At 38.1% G+C, this 18883-nt stretch overlaps 1 protein-coding gene across 3 annotated transcripts in view; it reads right to left on the bottom strand.

Moving 5' to 3' along the window:
* ERICH6B (glutamate rich 6B) overlaps positions 1 to 18883 on the bottom strand; it is a 110503-nt gene that overhangs the window by 29064 nt on the left and 62556 nt on the right. For all 3 annotated transcript variants that reach the window (XM_074191695.1, XM_074191696.1, XM_074191697.1), the window contains one exon: positions 11384 to 11535. In XM_074191695.1, coding sequence (XP_074047796.1) covers positions 11384 to 11535 — 152 coding nt within the window. The remainder of the gene's footprint in view (positions 1 to 11383; positions 11536 to 18883) is intronic.

The raw sequence follows: 18883 nt of genomic DNA, 5'->3' as shown, positions 1-18883 counted from the left end.
AACAAAAAGGATTTGACCATAAAAAGTGACTGATGGCAGGGAAGACCAAGACATAAATTCATACTTTTCCCTACAAAAAACCTTAAGAAAAAATCAGACCCAATTAACTGGACCCAAACCCAATAAGAATTCCTGAAAGAGTCAAAGGAAGCAATAAGAGTGGCAGAGGATGGGGCAGCTAGGTGGCATAGTGGATAGAGCACCGGCCCTGGAGTCAGGAGGACCTGAGTTCAAATTTGACCTCAGACAATAATTGCCTAGCTGTGTGACCTTGGGCAAGTCACTTACCCCCATTGCCTTAAATTTTAATAAAAGAAAAAAAAAGAGTGGTAGAGGATGGGGAAAGAAACAAGAAAATTATAAAGAGAGAATTGACTGTGTGGTATAAAAGGCAGAAACAATTGAAGAAAATAATACTTTAAAAGCATTCCTTTTGAAAATAGAAAACTTGACATTCAAACACGAGACTCAAGAGAGGTAAAAAAAGATAATCATGAAAAAGTAATCAGAAGGCACTCAACAATGTTAAATTGTTTACATTCTTACACAAGAAGATGATATATGTAATTCCTAAGAACTTTGTATTATTAGACCAGGTAAAAGTCCATAGATAGAAGGCTTGGCTATTAGCTGATTATGTTAAAATGATCCCTCTTCCTCCTCCTCCTCCAAAGAAAAATGAAGGAGTTAGTCAAAGGGATGCACTGGGAAAAATATAATTTATCCAACAGGGAAATAGGAGTGAAAGAGGATAAGAGAAAAATGGAGAAGGGGTGATAAAGAGGAGGGGGATGGACTGAAGAATGTAGTGGTTAGAAGCAAAATAGACTTGGAAGAAGGAGGAAGGAGGGAGAGAGAGAGAGAGAGAGAGAGAGAGAGAGAAGGAAATGAGATGGAGGGAAATATACAGTAATCATAACTGTGAATATGAATGGGTTGAGCTCACTCATAAAATAGAGCATAGCATAATGGATTAGAAACCAGAATCAAGCAATATGTTGTCTACAAGAAACACACTTGAAACAGACATACATAAGCTGGAAAAGAATTTAATGTGCTTCAACTGCTATAAAAAAGTAAATTTAGCAATCATGATCTCAGACAAAGCAAAAACAAAAATAGGCCTAAATGAAGTAATATAAAAAATGTATATAGGGTATTGAGTCAAATTTTATAAAAATAAAGTCATTTCTCAATTGATGAATGGTTAAAAATATAAATAGGTAGGGGCGGCTAGGTGGCGCAGTGGATAAAGCACCGGCCCTGGAGTCAGTACTACCTGGGTTCAAATCCGGTCTCAGACACTTAATAATTACCTAGCTGTGTGGCCTTGGGCAAGCCACTTAACCCCATTTGCCTTGCAAAAAAAAAAAAAACAAAACCTAAAAAAATATATATATAAATGGGTAGTTTTCAGAAGAAGAAAAACATAGGTATATGAAAAATACTCTAACTTACTATGGATTAGGGAAATGCAAATTAAAACAATGCTGAGGTAGCACTTCACACCTATCAATAATAACAAATGTTGGAGGGGATGAGGGAAAATGAGTACATGGGTACACTAATGTACTGTTGGTGGATTTGTGAAGTGTTGTGTACAACCTGGATGGATTTGGGCCAGAAGCCAAGATAACAGAGTGAAGCTAGCAGGCTCCCAGTGTTTTTCCTTATACAATGTTAAATGAAGCCTCTACACAGATATTAAAGCTACAAATTCCACCAATAAAAGGGAAACAAAACAAATTTTTAAGTATAGACATTGTGGAAGATTTTTAGTGAAGATCTGTCTCTTTGGGGCCAGGGGGAGTAAAACCCAGCTAGGCAGGAGAGTGAGAAAGTCAACAGTAGACTTCTAGCCACAGTGCAACCCAGGTCTTGACAGCTAGATAGAACCATAGGTCCCAACATCTTGATAGCAAGTCAGCAGGAGGGTCCAAACCCTAGACAAAGTCTGAACCCTGGGAACACTGGGGCAAAAGACAGGACTGGGTGAGAGCAAACTACTGCATAGGCAGAACCTGGACATGAAGGAGGAAGCAAACCTCTGCATAGGCAAATACCTGGACTGCACAGGCAACATCTTGTATAGCAATAAGCCAGGGATCAGATCCTAGCCCTGCACAAAAACTCAGGACTATACACTCTCTATACTCCAAGAGCAGAATTCAACAATCAAAATAAGCAAAAAAATAAAGAGAATGTTAATCATAGAAAGCTACTGTGCAGATAGAGATGATAAAAAATGCCATCTCAGAAGAAGAAAGCAGTGACAAATTACCTACATGGAAAGTTTCAAAGGAGTTCATGAATTGCATTCAAACTTCATAAAAGAGCTTAAAAAGAATTTAAAAACCAAAGATGAGAGGAAGAGGAACAATGGAAAAAAGAAATGAGTAAGGGTGGCTAGGTGGTGCAGTGAATAAAGCAACGGCCCTGGAGTCAGGAGTACCTGGGTTCAAATCTGGTCTCAGACATTTAATAATTACATAGCTGTGTGGCCTTGGGCAAGCCACTTAACCCCGTTTGCCTTGCAAAAACTTTAAAAAAAAGAAAAGAAATGAGCATCATGCGGGAAAATTATGAAAAATTGAACAAAGAAATCCAATTTCCTTAAAAGCAAAAATAACCAACTGGAAAAAGAATATATGTCTTCAAAAAATAAAATTGGGGTGGTGGAACCAAGATGACAGCATGAAGGCAGGAATTCCCAGAAACTCATTCCTCCCAAAACTCCAAAAGCCATCAAATTATGACTAGCCAAAATTTAGAGAGACAGAACCCACAAAAAGACTTAATGATACAATTTCCTAGTCCAAGACAACTTAGAAGTTCCACAGGAAAGATCTGTTTCACTGGGACCAGGGGTTGGAAAAAGCTGTTGCAAGTATGGCTGCAGTGAAGCACAGCTAGACTGGGTGTCTAGATCCCTGGGGACACCTGGGTTCATGGCAGAGGGGGAGGTTTCCAGACTTCCTGGTCCAAGGATCACTGGGAACAGCCTGAAGGGGTGATGAGAGAACTGTGCCACACCAGAGTGTGGAGTGAGTGCCAACTTCAGAGCAGCCTTGTGGTGAGAACTTGCAGTGAGAATTGGGGAAGCCAGCCTGTACCTCCAGAGTGCAGCCCACAGATGGTAAGGGGGTCAGGGGAGACTGCAGAGGTTTCTCTGCTCTCCCTGGGGCAGGACTCTGCTGTTTTCCCACACTCAGATGCAGGTTACAGTCTGGGCCCCCATACCACCATAGCTGAGCAGGGCTCCCCCTTACAGCTCCAGGGCAGAGAAGAGGACCTGTGGTCATCCACACAACAAAGCACAGGCAAGAGAGCAGCTGGAGCTTCTCAAAAGACCTTGGAGGAATTAAGGTCCCTGTGGGTTATACCAAAACCCCTCCAAAGCCTTGGAAGTGTGGTAAATCAGTCATAGACTGAGGAAATGAGCAAATAAAAGAAGAATCTGACCATAGAAAATTACTTTGGTTCCATGGAAGATTCAGAAGATGACAAAGTCGAAGCTTCCAAAACCTTCAAGAGAAATAGAAAATGGGCTATGGTTGAGCTCAAAAAAGACTTCGAAAAGCAATTAAGTGAGGTAGAGGAAAAATTGGAAGGAGAAATGAGAACGATAAAGATAAATCATGAAAATCAAGTCAGCAGCTTGGTGAAAGAAATACCAAAAATTATTGAAGAAAATAAGATGTTAAAAACCAGTTTAGACCAAATGGAAAAAATAACACAAAAGGCAAATGAAGAGATGAGTGCCTTAAAAAAGAAGAATTGGCCAGCTGGAAAAGGAGATTAAAAAAACTCTTTGAAAAAAAATCTGCATTCAAATGCAGAATAGAACTAAAGGAAGGTGATGATTTTGTGAGAAATCAGGAAGAAAACTTCCCCCAAACCCCGAAATTTAGAAGAAAATGTGAAATTTCTCATTGGAAAAACAACTGACCTCAAAATCAGATCCAAGAGAGGTAATTTAAAAATGATTGGGCTACCTGAAAGTTGTGACCAGGAAAAGAGCCTAAACTTCATTTTTCAAGAAATAATACAGCAAAATTGCCCTGAGATCCTAGAAGCAGAGGGTAAAATAGGAATTGAGGGAATTCATTGATCACTTCCTGAAAGAGATCCCAAAAGAAAAACTTCCAGGAATATTATAGCCAAATTCCATAACTTCCAAGTCAAAGAAAAAATACTAAAAGCTGTTAGAAACAAACAATTCAGCTACCATGGCTCTACAGTCAGGATTACACAGGATCTGGCAGCATCTACATTAAGGGCTTGTAGGGCTTGGAATATGATATTCTGGAAGGCAAAAGATCTTGGTTTACAACTGAGAATGAACTATCCAGCAAAACTGAACATCCTCTTTCAGGGGCAAAGATGGACTTTCAATGAAACAGGGAACTTTCAAAATTTCCTATTGAAACTACCAGAGCTGAACAGAAAGTTTGATCTCTAAGTACAGGATTCAGGTGAACCATAGAGACGGCAGATGAGAAGGACTAATTATGATGAACTTAATGATGCTGAACTATTTGCATTCTTGCATGAGAAGAAGATATTGATAGCTCATATGAACTTTCTCATTTATGAGAGCTGTTAGAAGGAGCAAATATAGACAAGGCACAGGAAGGAGCTGAATATAATTGTATAATGTAGTAAAAAAGATGGAGTCAATGGGTGACAAAGGAAAGTACTGGGAGGAAGAGAAAGGAGAGGAAGAAGGGGCTAAGATATTTCACTTAAGAGTCAAGAAAAAGCTTTTTCAATAGAGTGGAATGGGGTAAGGTGAGGGGGAATAAGTGAGTCTTCATTCTCATCAGAAATGGCTCAGAGAGGAAATTAACATACACACGTAGTTGGATATAGAAATCTATCTTACCCTAGAGAAAAATGAAAAGAAAGAGATGGGATAAGGGAGAATGGGGAAAGGGAAAGGGGTGATAGGGGAATAGGTGATAGAAGAGAGGGAAGATCATGGAAGAGAGTACTCAGATACAACATACTTTTGAACAGGGACAGGGTGAAAGGAGAGAGAGAATAGAATAAATGAGAGTGGGAAGGAATAGAGTGGAGGGAAATACAGGTAGTAATAGCAACTGTAGGAAAATATATATTTTTAAATATTTTATTTATTTTGAGTTTTACAATTTCCCCCCTAATCTTACTTCCCCCCCCCACAGAAGGCCATTTGCCACTCTTTACACTGTTTCCATGGTATACGTTGATCCAAATTGAATGTGATGAGAGAGAAATCATATCCTTAAGGAAGAAACAAAAAGCATAAGATAACAAGATCAGACAATAAGATATCAGTTTTTTTTTCCTAAATTAAAGGTAACAATCCTTGGTCTTTGTTCAAACTCCACAGTTCTTTCTCTGGATACAGATGGTATTCTCCATTGCAGACAGCCCCAAATTGTCTCTGATTGTTGCATTGATGGAATGAGCAAGTCCATCAAGGTTAATTATCACCCCCATGTTGATGTTAGGGTGTACAATGTTTTTCTGGTGCTGCTCATCTTGCTCAGCATCAGTTCATGCAAATCCTTCCAGGCTTCCCTGAATTCTCATCCCTCCTGGTTTCTAATAGAATAATAGTGTTCCATGCTATAATATAAATATACCACAGTTTGTTAAACCATTCCCCAATTTACTTGATTTCCAATTTTTTGCCACCACAAACAGGGCTGCTATGAATATTTTTTTTTGTACAAGTGATTTTTTAGTCTTTTTCATCATCTCTTCAGGGTATAGACCCAGTAGTGATGTTGCTGAATCAAAGGGTAGCAACACACTTTTGTTGCTCTTTGGGCATAGTTCCAGACTGCTCTCCAGAAAGGTTGGATGAGTTCACAGCTCCACCAACAATGTATGAGTGTCCCAGATTTCTGTGGGAAAAATATTGAAGTAACTTCTTTGGTGGACTTATGATAAAGAAGGCAACTCAGACCAGAGACAGCCACTGGAATCTGAACAAAGACTGAAGTACATTTTTTCTCTCTTACTATTCTTGAGGCTTCTCATCTTTTTTTTTGGGGGGGGGTTATCTTTACTCTCACAACAAGATTATTGTACTAATATAAAGTAAATAAGCCAAAAAAATTGACTTACTGGAAAAAGAATGAAAACTCTTCTAAAACTCAAAATGACCAACTGGAAAGGGAATGCAAGCTAGCAAAATATAAAATTAACCAATTGTAAAAGAAAACATACGAATTAACCGAAGAAAATAAAACCCTAAAAATTAGAATTGGAAGCTAATGAATCTATGAGACATCAAGATTCCATCAAACAAAATTAAAAAACAGAAAAATTTAAAGAAAACAAAAGTATCCTTTAAGAAAAATAAATGGGGGGCAGCTAGGTGGCGTAGTGGATAAAGCACCGGCCTTGGAGTCAGTAGTACCTGGGTTCAAATCCGGTCTGAGACACTTAATAATTACCTAGCTGTGCCTTGGGCAAGCCACTTAACCCCATTTGCCTTGCAAAAACCTAAAAAAAAAATAAAGAAAGAAAAATAAATGACTTGGAAATTAAATCCAGAAGAGATAATTTATGAGTTACTGGTCTTCCAGAAAGCCTAAATCAAAAAAAAGAGAGCCTAGATAATAGCTTTCAGGAAATTATCAGGGAAACTTTCTCAATATATTAGATCACAAAAACAAAATAGTCCTTGAAAATGCACAGAACACTTCCAGAATTAGACCCCAAGATAAAAACTCCAAGGATTATCATAGCCAAATTCCAGAATTCTCAAATAAAAGAGAAAATACTGGAAGCAGCCACAAATAAGCAATTTAAATACAAAGAAAACACAATCAGAATTACACAGGACTTAATCAGCTTCAACATTAAAGGATTGGAGGGCTGGGAACAACCAAGAATTTACTACCCTGAAAAATTCAGCATATTCTGTCAGGGGAAAAGATGGGTTTTCAATGAAGTAGAAGACTTCCAAAATTTCCTGATAAAAAGACCAGAACTGAACAGAGAATTCAATCTTCAAAAGCAAGACTCAGGAGAAGCATAAAAAGGTAATTGGAAAGGGGAGAAAAAAAGCAAGTGTAAGTAAAGAACATTAAATTGTATACAATCCTACAAGGAAAAATAACACTTGTAACTTTTGAGAATTATATTTTTCTTAGTATAGTTAAGGGGTTGAATATGGTTAAAGAGATTGTACTTAGAGGATATGGGTATGGTTGGTTTTTTGTTCTTTGTTATTGAAGAAGACCAAAATGATATTATGTTTGAGACAAATTACAGTGTGTCTGACTATTTGTGATCAGACCAATAAGAGCTCAGAATGCTCTACCACAGGTTGGGCACAGATTGTCCAGGTGAACAACTGGGATATTTATTCTAAATTTATATATCTCACATTTCCTTACTCATACAACTCAGCAGCTCTCTGATGAGGGCACCTGATATTGGGCGGTCCTGTAACAGTGTCCCCCAAGCTTTGCAATCAGGTCTAAAGTTATTTTAAAAAAAACTTCAAGTTGTCCCAGTATTTAGAGGCTTTTTTACATAATTAAATCAGAAGTGACTTTGCTTAAACCTAGAGCTTTGTAGTACAATAAGAGCAGAGGTTGGGCATGTATTTAGAACATAAAGAGATTTAGGAAGTGATTTTGTCTTAATCCATATTTTGGAATGGGGAGGGCTTTAGGGCTACAGTTGGAATACTATAGAGAAGAGGAAGGGAGTATAGTTAGATGGACTGGACATGAAAACATCATGAAAGGATTTTACTTTGCTTGACACTGAAGCTACAATTGGAGAGAGTAGTCTTGGGGGGGAGGCATAAATAGTTCATGAAATGATTTGACTTTGCATGATGTTTTGGCTCATGAGGAGTGTGTATCCGTGTAGGGTACTTGAAAAGACAGTAAGGTTATAAAGTCATTATAATTTGATGTGATTCTTGACTCTTGAGAAGTGTATTTCTAATGAGACAGAAGAGGGGAAGGTATTTAATGACTATGAGGCAATGTTGCTTATCAATCAACCTTTGAGAATAGTATTTCTATCAGGTCAGATAAAAGGAATATATTTTGACAAAGGGGATGTAAGGACAAGACAAAGTTAAAATAGAAAAGAAGAAGGACTGTACTAGGAAAAGGTTAGGTATTAACCTTTTATAGTAGACCTACTAGAGTAGAGGGATCTATTATAATCGAGGGAAAGAACATTTAGTAATGCCTATTCAATAGATTTGGCTCTGATAGGGAATAACATTCATTCCCAATTGGGTTTAAAAAATCTATCCTACCCTACAGGGAATGGAAAAAAATGGGGAAATGGATAAAAGGGAAGAAGGGACTGATAAAAAGGAAGGCAAAGGTAAAAGTGAAAGTAAATTGAAAGGTAAAATTTTAAAGAAAAGTTAAAGGGTAAAGGGAGCAAAACATTGGTGAGGAGGAATAAGAGGAAAGGAAAGGGAAAAGTACAAATAGGGAAAGATGGCATGGAGGGAAATACAGAGTATAGTAATCTTAACTTTAAATGTGAAGGGAGTGAACTCTCCCCATAAAGCAGAAGCGGATAATGGAATGGATTAAAAACAAGAATCTTTCAATATGTTGTTTACAAGAAGCACATTTGAAGCAGAGAGAGATACACACACAGGGCAAAAATATAACAAATGGTCAAGAATATCAAAGAAACTGATGAAAAATATTGTAAAGGAAGATGGTCTAGCTGTAACAGATCTAAAACTGTATTATAGTGGGGCAGCTAGGTGGCACAGTGAATAGAGCACCAGCCCTGGAGTCAGGAGGACCTGAGTTTAAATCCACCCTCAGACACCTAATAATTGCCTAGCTGTGTGACCTTGGGCAAGTCACTTAACCCCATTGCCTTACCAAAAAGAAACCCTAAAAAAGATAAAACTATGGGAAAAGTACAAATGGGGAAAGATGGCATGGAGGGAAATACAGAGTATAGTAATCTTAACTTTAAATGTGAAGGGGGTGAACTCTCCCCATAAAGCAGAAGTGGATAATGGAATGGATTAAAAACAAGAATCTTTCAATATGTTGTTTACAAGAAGCACATTTGAAGCAGAGAGAGATACACACACAGGGCAAAAATATAACACAGGAACAAACGGTCAAGAATATCAAAGAAACTGATGAAAAAATTGTAAAGGAAGATGGTCTAGCTGTAACAGATCTAAAACTGTATTATAGTGGGGCAGCTAGGGTGGCACAGTGAATAGAGCACCAGCCCTGGAGTCAGGAGGACCTGAGTTTAAATCCAGCCTCAGACACTTAATAATTACCTAGCTGTATGACCTTGGGCAAGTCACTTAACCCCATTGCCTTACCAAAAAGAAACCCTAAAAAAGATAAAACTATGCTATAAAATGACAGGCATCAAAATTGCCTGGTACTGGTTAAGAAATAGAAATAAAAGGCTGGAGCAATATTTATTATGCTTCAGTGGAAGTAAAAGAATCAGCAATATCAATTCTGATCTAAGACAAAGCAAAAGCAAAAATAGATCTCATTAAAAGGGATAAGGAGGGGGTGAGCACCAGCCTTGGAGTCAGGTGTACCTGAGTTCAAATATGATCTCAGACATTTAATAATTACCTAGCTGTGTGGCCTTGGGTCATTTGCCTTACAAAAAAACTAAAAAAAAACCTAAAAAAAAAGAAAAAGGGATACAGAAAGAAATTATATCTTCTTAAAAAGCACCATAGAGCAATGAAGTTATATCATTATTAAACATATATAACCTAGTGGTATAGCATCGAAACTGAACTAATTACAAGGAGATATAGATACCAAAACTATATTAATGGGGGATTTCAATTTCCCTCAGAGCTAGGTAAATTCTAACCACAAATAAACAAGAAGATAAGAAGGTAAACACAATTACAAAGCATTTCTCACCCAAGTTCAGTCAGAGCTAAACAATTGGAAAAATGTCAATTGCTTACAGTTAAGTTGAGTTAAAATAATAAAAATGACATTTCTACCAAAATTAAATTACTTATTTAGTGCCATACCGATCAAACTACCAAATATTTTACTGAGCCAGAAAATAGTAACAAAATAGTAACAAAATTCAATTGGAGCACCAAAAGATCAAGAATAGCAATGGAAATGATGGAAAAAAAATGTAAAAGAAGGTAGCTCTGCCTGTTCTAAAACTAAAGCAGTAGTTATCAAAACTGCCTGGTACTGCTTAAATAAGAGTAATGGACCAGTGAATTATGATAGGTTCAAAAGAAACAGTAGTAAAATGACTATAGTAATTAATCTATTGTTTGACAATCCCAAAGTCATTAGCTTCTGGGATAAGAATTCACTATTCAATAAAAATTGATGGGACAATTGGAAAATAGAATGGCAAAAACTAGGCAAAGACTCACATCTCATATTCTATACCCAAATAAGGTCAAAATGTACAGGATTTAGACATAAAGGGTGATATTATAGACCAATGAACAGTTCAAGAAATACTTTATCAGATTTATGGAAAAGGGAGAAATTTATGACCAAACAAGAAATAGAATACATTATAAATTGCAAAATGGATTATTTTGACTATATTATATTTCCCAAACAAAGGAAAAGGAAAAGGGCTTCTATGTACAAATATTTATAGCAGCTCTTTTTTTAGTAGCAAAGAATTGGAAATTGAGGGGATGCCTATCAATTGGGGAATTGCAGAACAAATTGCAGTATAATTTTCTCACTTTATTTTTCTTTTTTTTTAAATATTTATTTATTGTTTACTTTCTTAGAGAGTGGGGTAGTAGAAAGAGGAAGGAGAGAATTTGGATATCAAAATTTAAAACACAAAGAATGTTTAAAATAAATAAACAATAATTAAAATGCTTACAAAAATAGTTTGTGTGTAAGCAACAGGTTGGAAAATAGTAGTTGAATCCCTGATACCTCCTTATTTCTACCTACCCACCCTTTTCAGGGTTTCTGATCTCTTTTGCTCACTCTTTGAATTTCTTAACCTTGATGATTCTTTGACTGCATTCCTAACTAGTGACTTACCCTGTTCTTGGGGGGGATCTTGATCTCTATTTTTGAGGCTGCCTCCCTATTTATTAGTGTTCTTTTCCTTCCAAAGCCTCATTTTCTGATATACACATTGTGCTTGCTCCTTTACCTTGCATGGTGTGCTTTTCTGTATCTTTGCAACTCACCTGGTTCTGACACATAACTTCCCTTGGCTTTCACTGAATAGTTATGGGTGAGCTGAGACCTTCCAGGGTTTGACTTGGGCTGGCTGCCTACCTGGGTTTCCAGATACTGTTATGCCAACCCTAGTCATTCACATTTCAACTTTAGCTTATAGCCTGACCTGACACCTTGAATAATAATGTGAAATGTCCTCATCCACTTACTTTTTGGCAGACTTCTTATGACCTTTTTTTACATCAGAGTGAGGCGTGACAAAATCCTGGTCTGCCTTTCTTTCTTGATCGATCAAATCTTTCACTATGCACTGGATTATAGTGTGATATGTACTTGTAGATGATGATGCCTGCATGTTCTCCTACAAAGCAAAAAGTCAGACTCTTTAGAAGTGGTGCTTTACTGTTTCATCTACTGTACCAGTTTTACTTTTGTTTTCTTTTGTTTTTTTAAATTTCTCAAAGGAAGCAAATTATACTACAGATTGTTATCAAGAAATTAGCTATGGAATAAATATTACTTCTTAGTGTGGGAGTTGCTCTGTTCCTTTTAAAGAAGATGCATTCTTTTTTCTTTTATGGTTTTTTTATATTATTACAACAATCTTGTGAAAGTAAACATAAACCTCCCCTCTCCCCTCCCCAGAAAGATAGAGAAAACTCAAGAATAGTGAGAGAGAAAAAAAAATGTACTTCAGTCTTTGTTCAGATTCCAACAGCTCTGTCTCTGGGATGAGTTGTCTTCTTTATCTTAAGTCTACCAGAGAAGTTGCTTTGATATCTTTTCTCACAGTTGCTATTATTAGCTGTATTTCCCTCCATCCTATAACTCCCCATTCTCTCTCTTCTTTCACCCTGTATCTGCTCAGAAGTGTGTTGTATCTGTTTAGCCTATCCCTTGATCTTCCCTTTCCTATCACCTAGTCCCCCCATCCCCCTTCTCCCATCCCTTTCTTCTAATTTTTCTCTAGTGTAAGATAGATTTCTATACACTATTAAGTGTGTATGTTATTTCCTTTCTGAGGCACTTCTGATGAGAATGAAGGTGCCCTCATTCTCCCTTGCCTTCCTCTCTTTCACTCTTGCAAAAACTTTTTCTTGACTCTTTTGTATGAAATGTCTTAGCTCCTTCTTCTCCTTTCCCTTCCTCCCAGTACTTTCCCTTATCACCCATTGACTCCATCTTTATACTATATTATACCATTATATTCATTATCTTCCTGTCCCTTATATATACTTCTTCTAACCTCTCTTATAAATGAGAAGGTTCATATGAGTTCCCATGCAGGGATACACACAGTTCAACATCATTAAGTGCCTCATAGTTAGTCCTTCTTATCCACCCTCTCTATGGTTCACCTGAGTCCCGTACTTTGGGATCAAACTTTCTGTTCAGCTCTGGTTGTTTCAATAGGAAAGTTTGAAAGTTTCCTGTTTCATTGAAAGTTTATCTTTTCCCCTGAAAGAGGATGTTCAGTTTTTGTTGTGTAGTGGATTCTCAGTTGTAAACCAAGCTCTTTTGCTTTCCAGAATATTATATTCAAAGTCTTGCAAGCCCTTAATGTAGGCACTGCCAAATCCTACATAATCCTTTCTGTAGTGCCTCAGAAGTTGAACTGTTTGTTTCTGGCAGCTTTTAGTATATTCTCTTTGACTTGGGAGTTTTGGAATTTGGCTATAATATTCCTGGAAGTTTAATCTCTTTCAGGAGGTGATTGGTGAATTCCCTCAATTTCTATTTTACTCTGTTTCTAGGACCTCAGGGAACTTTTGCTGTATTGTTTCTTGAAAAATAAAGTCTAAGCTCTTTTCCTGGTCATGACTTTCAGGTATCCCGATAATTTTTAAATTATCTCTTCTGGATCTGTTTTCTAGGTCATTTTCTAGTATCTATTTTTCCAATGAAATAGTTCACATTTTCTTCTAATGTTTTATTCTTTTGGTATTGTTTTATTGTTTCTTGATTTCTCACAAAGTCATCAGCTTCCTTTAGTTCCATTCTACATTTGAAGAAGTTATTTTCTTCAGAGAGCTTTTTTGTCTCCTTTTCCAGCATTCTTCTCCTTTGTCCTTTTGGGTTGTTTTTTCCATTTGGCCTAAACTGGTTTTTAACATGTTATTTTCTTCAGTAGTTTTTATATCCTCTTCACGAAGCTATTGACTTGGTTTTCATGATTTGCCTACATCATTCTCATTTCTCTTCCCAGTTTTTCCTCTACCTCCCTTACTTGATTTTTTAAATCTTTTTTGAGCTCTTCTATTGACTGAAACCATTTCCTATTTCTCTTGGTGGTTTTGGATACAGAAGCTTCTACTCTGTCATCTTCTGATCTGTATTTTGATCCTCCAGGGACCAAAGAAATTTTCTATGGTTAGATTCTTCTTTTTCTGTTGTTTTCTCATTTCCTCAACCTATGCCTGATTTATCACACTTCCAAAGCTTTGGGGGCATTATGGGACACCCCATAGGGATCTTAATTCCTCCAAGGTCTTATTAGAGGCTCTGACTGCTCTTTGGCCTATGCTCTGCTTTGTGGATGACCACAGGCCCTCCCTTCTGTCCTGGAACTTTGAGGAGGGACTCTGCTCTGCTATGGTATTATGGGGCTCCACACTGCAACCTGGATCTGAGTGTGGGTAAACAATAGAGTTCTGCCCCAGTGAGAGCAAGATCTCTGCAGTCTCTCACCTGACCCCCTTACCATCTGTGGTCTGGGTGCTCTAGAAGTGCTGGGTGACTCTGCTGATTCCCACTGTAGGTTCTCATCGCAGGGCTGCTCTAAGGCCAGTGCTCTGCTCTCACTCTGGTGCAGCAGAGTTCTCTCATCACCCCTGCATCTGTTCCCATGATCCCTGGGCCAAGAGGTCTAGAAACCACCCCCTCTGCCACAGACCCAGGTGCTCCAAGGACCCAGGTGCCCTGAGGGTTATTCCTGGAAGGATGGAGCAGGTTTGCTCCAGCTGACTGCACTCTGGGGGTGCAACCCCTCTGTGGCTCTTTCCAGTCCCCAGTCCCAGTGAAACAGACCTTTCCTGTGGATCTTCTAAGTTGTCTTGGACTAGGAAATTATATCACTCAGTCTTTCTGTGGGTTCTGCCCCTCTAAATTTTGGTTAGAGTCATAACTTGACAGCTTTTAGAGTTTTGGGTGGAATGAGTTTCTAGGAATTTCTGCCCTCATGCTGCCCTCTTGGCTCTGCCCCTGAAGATTATTCTTTTTTTTTGTACTTAAAGATTTTTATTTATTTTGAGTTTTACAATTTTCCCCCTAATCTTACTTCCCTCCCCTCACCCTTTACAGAAGGCATTTTGCTAGTCTTTACATTGTTTCCATGGTATACATTGATCCAAATTGAATGCGATGAGAGAGAAAGAAGATTATTCTTTTTTATTTTTATACAAATGATGTTTTTTATACATTACTAAGATATTCTTGTTTAAGAGTAAACATAATACTTCCTCCCTCCCAAAAATATAGACTCTCATGAGCAATAAAGTAAAGAGAAAAAATAAAGATAAAAAAATAAAAAATGTGCTTCAGTCTGTGTTCCAATATCACCAGCTCTGTTGTGGATGGATCACATTCTTTATGATAAATCCATCACAAAAGCTATTTCCATATTTTTACATTGTTTCCATTGCTGATCACAACTCCCTCAATTCATACCTCCCCACTACCATACACTATATATTCTCTCTCATTTCACTCTGTTCCTCTTCTTAAATGTGCTGTAGGGTAGCTGAGTGCTGCAGCAGACTGCTCACCAGCCCTGGGGCCAAGAGGCCCTGAGATCACATACCACCCCTTAGCCCTAGTAACCACCTGGCCCTGTGGTCCTGGACAGGTCATCCAATCCCAGCCCCTTGCAAGAAGTAAAAAAGAAAAAATCTGACCACTCTCCCCCACAGTCCACCCTCTCCTCCATCACTCACATCCCCCCCTTCCCCTGTCCCCCTTCTCTCCTTTTTACTCTAGTTGTCTATACCCCATTGACTATATATGCTATTTCCTTTCCAAGCCACCTCTGATGAGAGTGAAGATTCCCTCATTCCCTCTTGCCTTCCTCCCTTCCATATCATTGCAATACCTCATTGCAATAATAAAAAATCTTATCATATGAAATATCTTAGCCTATTCCAACTCTCCTTTCTCTCATACCCATTATATTTCCTTTTTAGCCATTGACTCCATTTTTACAATATATTATATTTTCAAATTCAGCTCTCTTCTGTGCTTCATTTATAAAAGCCCCTTCTACCTTCTATATTAAATGAAAAGGTTCATATGAGTATCATCAGTATCATTTTTCTATGCAGGAATACATGCAGTTCATCATCATTAAGTCCCGCATATTTTCCCCTTCTCCTCTACTCTCTATGCTTCACCTAAGTCCTATATTTGAAGATCAAACTTTCTGTTCAGCTCTGGTTGTTTCAACAGGAACAATTTAAATTCCCCTGGTTCATTGAAAGTCCATTTTTCCCCGGAAGAGGATGCTCAGTTTTGTTGGGTAGTTGATTCTCAGTTGTATTCCAAGCTCTTTTGCCTTCCAGAATATTATATTCCAAGTCCTACAAGCCCTTAGTGCAGTTGCTGCTAAGTCCTGTGTGATCCTGACTGCAGCTCCATGATATTTGAATTGTGTCCTTTGGGCTGCTTGTAATATTTTCTCTTTGACTTGGGAGTTCTGGAACTTGGCTATAATATTCCTGGGTTTTTTTATTTTTTGGATCTCTTTCTGGGGGAGATTGATGGATTCTCTCAATTTCTATTTTGCCCTCTGCTTCTAGGATATCTGGGCAATTTTCCTGTAGGAATTCTTTAAAAATGAGGTCAAGGCTCTTTTCCTGATCATGACTTCCAGGTATCCCAACAATTTTTAAATTATCTTTCCTGAATCTATTTTCCAGATCAGTTGTTTTTTCAATGAGATGTGTCACATTTTCTTCTAATTTTTTCATTCTTTTAGTGTTGAAGTATTCTGTCTTGACTTCTCGTAAAGTCACAGCTTCCTTTAGCTCCATTATAGATCTGAAGTATTTGTTTTCCTCAGAGAGCTTTCTTATCTCTTTTTTACATCTGGCCAATTCTGCTTTTTAAAGCGTTCTTCTCCTCAATAACTTTTTTGAACTGTTTTATCCATTTGATTTATGCTGGTTTTTAACACATTATTTTCTTTAGCATTTTTTTGGATCCCCTTGACTAAGCTGCTGACTTCTTTTTCATGTTTTTCCAATTTTTCTTCTATTTCTCTTACTTGATTTTCAAAATCTTTTTTGAGCTCTGTCATAGCCTGAGCCCAATTTCCATTTTTTCTTGTAGTCTTTAGATGCAGAAGCTTGTACTTCCTCATCTTCAGATTGAGTATTTTGATCCTTCTTGGGATCATAGGCAATGCATTTCTCTATGGCGTTCCTTTTTTCTCTGTTTACTCATTTCTCCAACCTTTGTGTGGTTTTGGGGTGCTTCCTGAGCTTCTGAGTATTATTGGGACACCCCCCACAAGGATCTCAGTGTGTGAAGGTCTGTCATCCCTCTTGGTCTGTGAATGACCACAAATGCATCCCTCTGTCATGGGGCTGAAGTTGGAGAGGGGCTCTGCTGTTCTATGGGGGGCCTAGACTGTGGTCAGGATCTGAATGTGGTTAGAGCCCCAGAGTCCTGTTCCAGGTGCAAAAGACAGACCTCAGAAGTCTCTCTCTCCACTCCCTTATCTTTGGTAGGCTGAGCACTCAAGGCTCAGTTGACTGCTTACTGGCTCTGCCTGCTTCCATTCCTGGATCTGGGCTGCCACAGCCACATTGCTTGCTGAATGCCTTGAGGGCTGTGCTTCACAGCTCACTCTGGCAGAGGTCCCCTGCCGATCTTCCAAGTTGTGCCCATTGCTCCCCAGGATGTAGATCAGGAAACTGCCCCCACTGCCGTGAGCCGTGGCTCCCATGTGCCCTGGTGCTGCCTCCAGGAGGCTGAAGTTCCTTCACTCTGGTGGGCTGCCCCTCTAAACCTGTGGAGTGTAGCCTTTCCACTATTTTCCAGGTTACCTTAGTCTGGAGAACTGCCTCACTGGATCTTTCTGTTGGTTTTTTCTCTTGAAAATTTAGTTAGAATCATAATTTTATGATTTTTGAAATATTATGGTGAGATCACCTAAGAGAGGCTCTTCTGTTGCCATCTTGGCTCTGCCCCCCAAAATTCAAAGATTATTTTTTTTAGGTTTTTTGCAAGGCAATGGGGTTAAGTGGCTTGCCCAAGGCCACATGGCTAGGTAATTATTAAGTGTCTGAGACCAGATTTGAACCCAAGTACTCCTGACTCCAGGGCTGGTGCTTTATCCACTGTGCCACCTAGCTACCCTCAAAGATTATTCTTTATTTTTTTTAGGTTTTTATTTTTTTTGCAAGGCAAATGGAGTTAAGTAGCTTGCCCAAGGCCACACAGCCAGGTAATTATTAAGTGTCTGAGACCGGATTTGAACCCAGGTACTCCTGACTCCAAGGCCAGTACTTTATCCACTACGCCACCTAGCCACCCTAAAGATTATTCTTTAAAGAAAATTTTCCCTCAGTGAACCCAGAAATCTTTTTGAGAATTATCAAATTGCTACAGGTAGTATGGTGTAGTGATGGGAAAAAAAGAAAAAGACCATACTAGTCCTGGCTTTGCCAATACTTTGCTGTGTGACTTTAGAAAGTCTCTTGTTCCCAGGATTCTTTCTCCTCATCTATTAATCAAAGATGTTAGATCAGAAGTCTCCTATAAGCTTTTGTGGAGCTAAAGTTCTAATAGTTCTCTGATAAGTCCTTTTCATATACAAGTAATTATCTAAACCAAAGTTCTCCAAACTTCTTTGGTATGAATATTGAGTTATGGCTTATACAAATAGACTGTTGTATTAATCATTATATATACTATAAAACTTCCAAAATAATTTTGAAAAGATGACATAGTGATGAAATAATATTTGATTCTAGAGGTAATAGGTCATTAGTGGAATATAGTGAACAGGATGGTATTGTGATAAGAGCAGTATGGTGGTACAGTGGATTGAGTTCTGGACCTGGAGTCCAGGCTCAGACACATGCTTGTGTAACTGTTTAAGTCATTTAACCCTGTTTGTCTCAGTTTCCTCATCCTTAAGATGAAGGTCACAGAGTCAAACATGACTGAACAACTGCAGAAAAGCTCTATAGAATGTTATCTGTGATTTATCCTGCATGGAACTTATAGCACATGATGATTTTTTTCTACGTGAAGGAAGGTATTCTTAGGTAAGAGGTTTGAAAGAGGGAATAAGGTAAGGTATCAGTAGTTTGGGATGTGTTGTTGTTCAGTCGTGTCCTATTCATGTTGAATCCATAGCAAAGAAATGCTATTTGTGGGATTTTCTTGGCAAATGTTTACCATTTCCTTGTCCAAGATTAAGGCAAACAGAGTTAAAGTGACTTGCCCAGGGTCACAAATTTAGTAAGCTCCAGGCCTATTTTCAACTCATTTCTTCTGGTCTCCAGGTTCAGCCTGCTAGCCACTGGGCCACATACTTGCTTATAATTTAGGAAATAAGGTTCCATAATAGTATTGTTAGATTTGCCGTAATAGTGTTGTATTTGTTTTCTAAATAGTGAAACTTCTCTTTTTTTTCCTTTCCTTTTTATAAATCTGCTTGTAATTTCATACATTTAAGAGATCATTTTGTTCAATCCTAACATGAG

The sequence above is a fragment of the Macrotis lagotis genome, chromosome 6 (assembly GCF_037893015.1).
Source record: "Macrotis lagotis isolate mMagLag1 chromosome 6, bilby.v1.9.chrom.fasta, whole genome shotgun sequence".
Lineage (NCBI taxonomy): Eukaryota > Metazoa > Chordata > Mammalia > Peramelemorphia > Peramelidae > Macrotis > Macrotis lagotis.
This window is presented reverse-complemented; position numbering and strand designations above follow the sequence as displayed.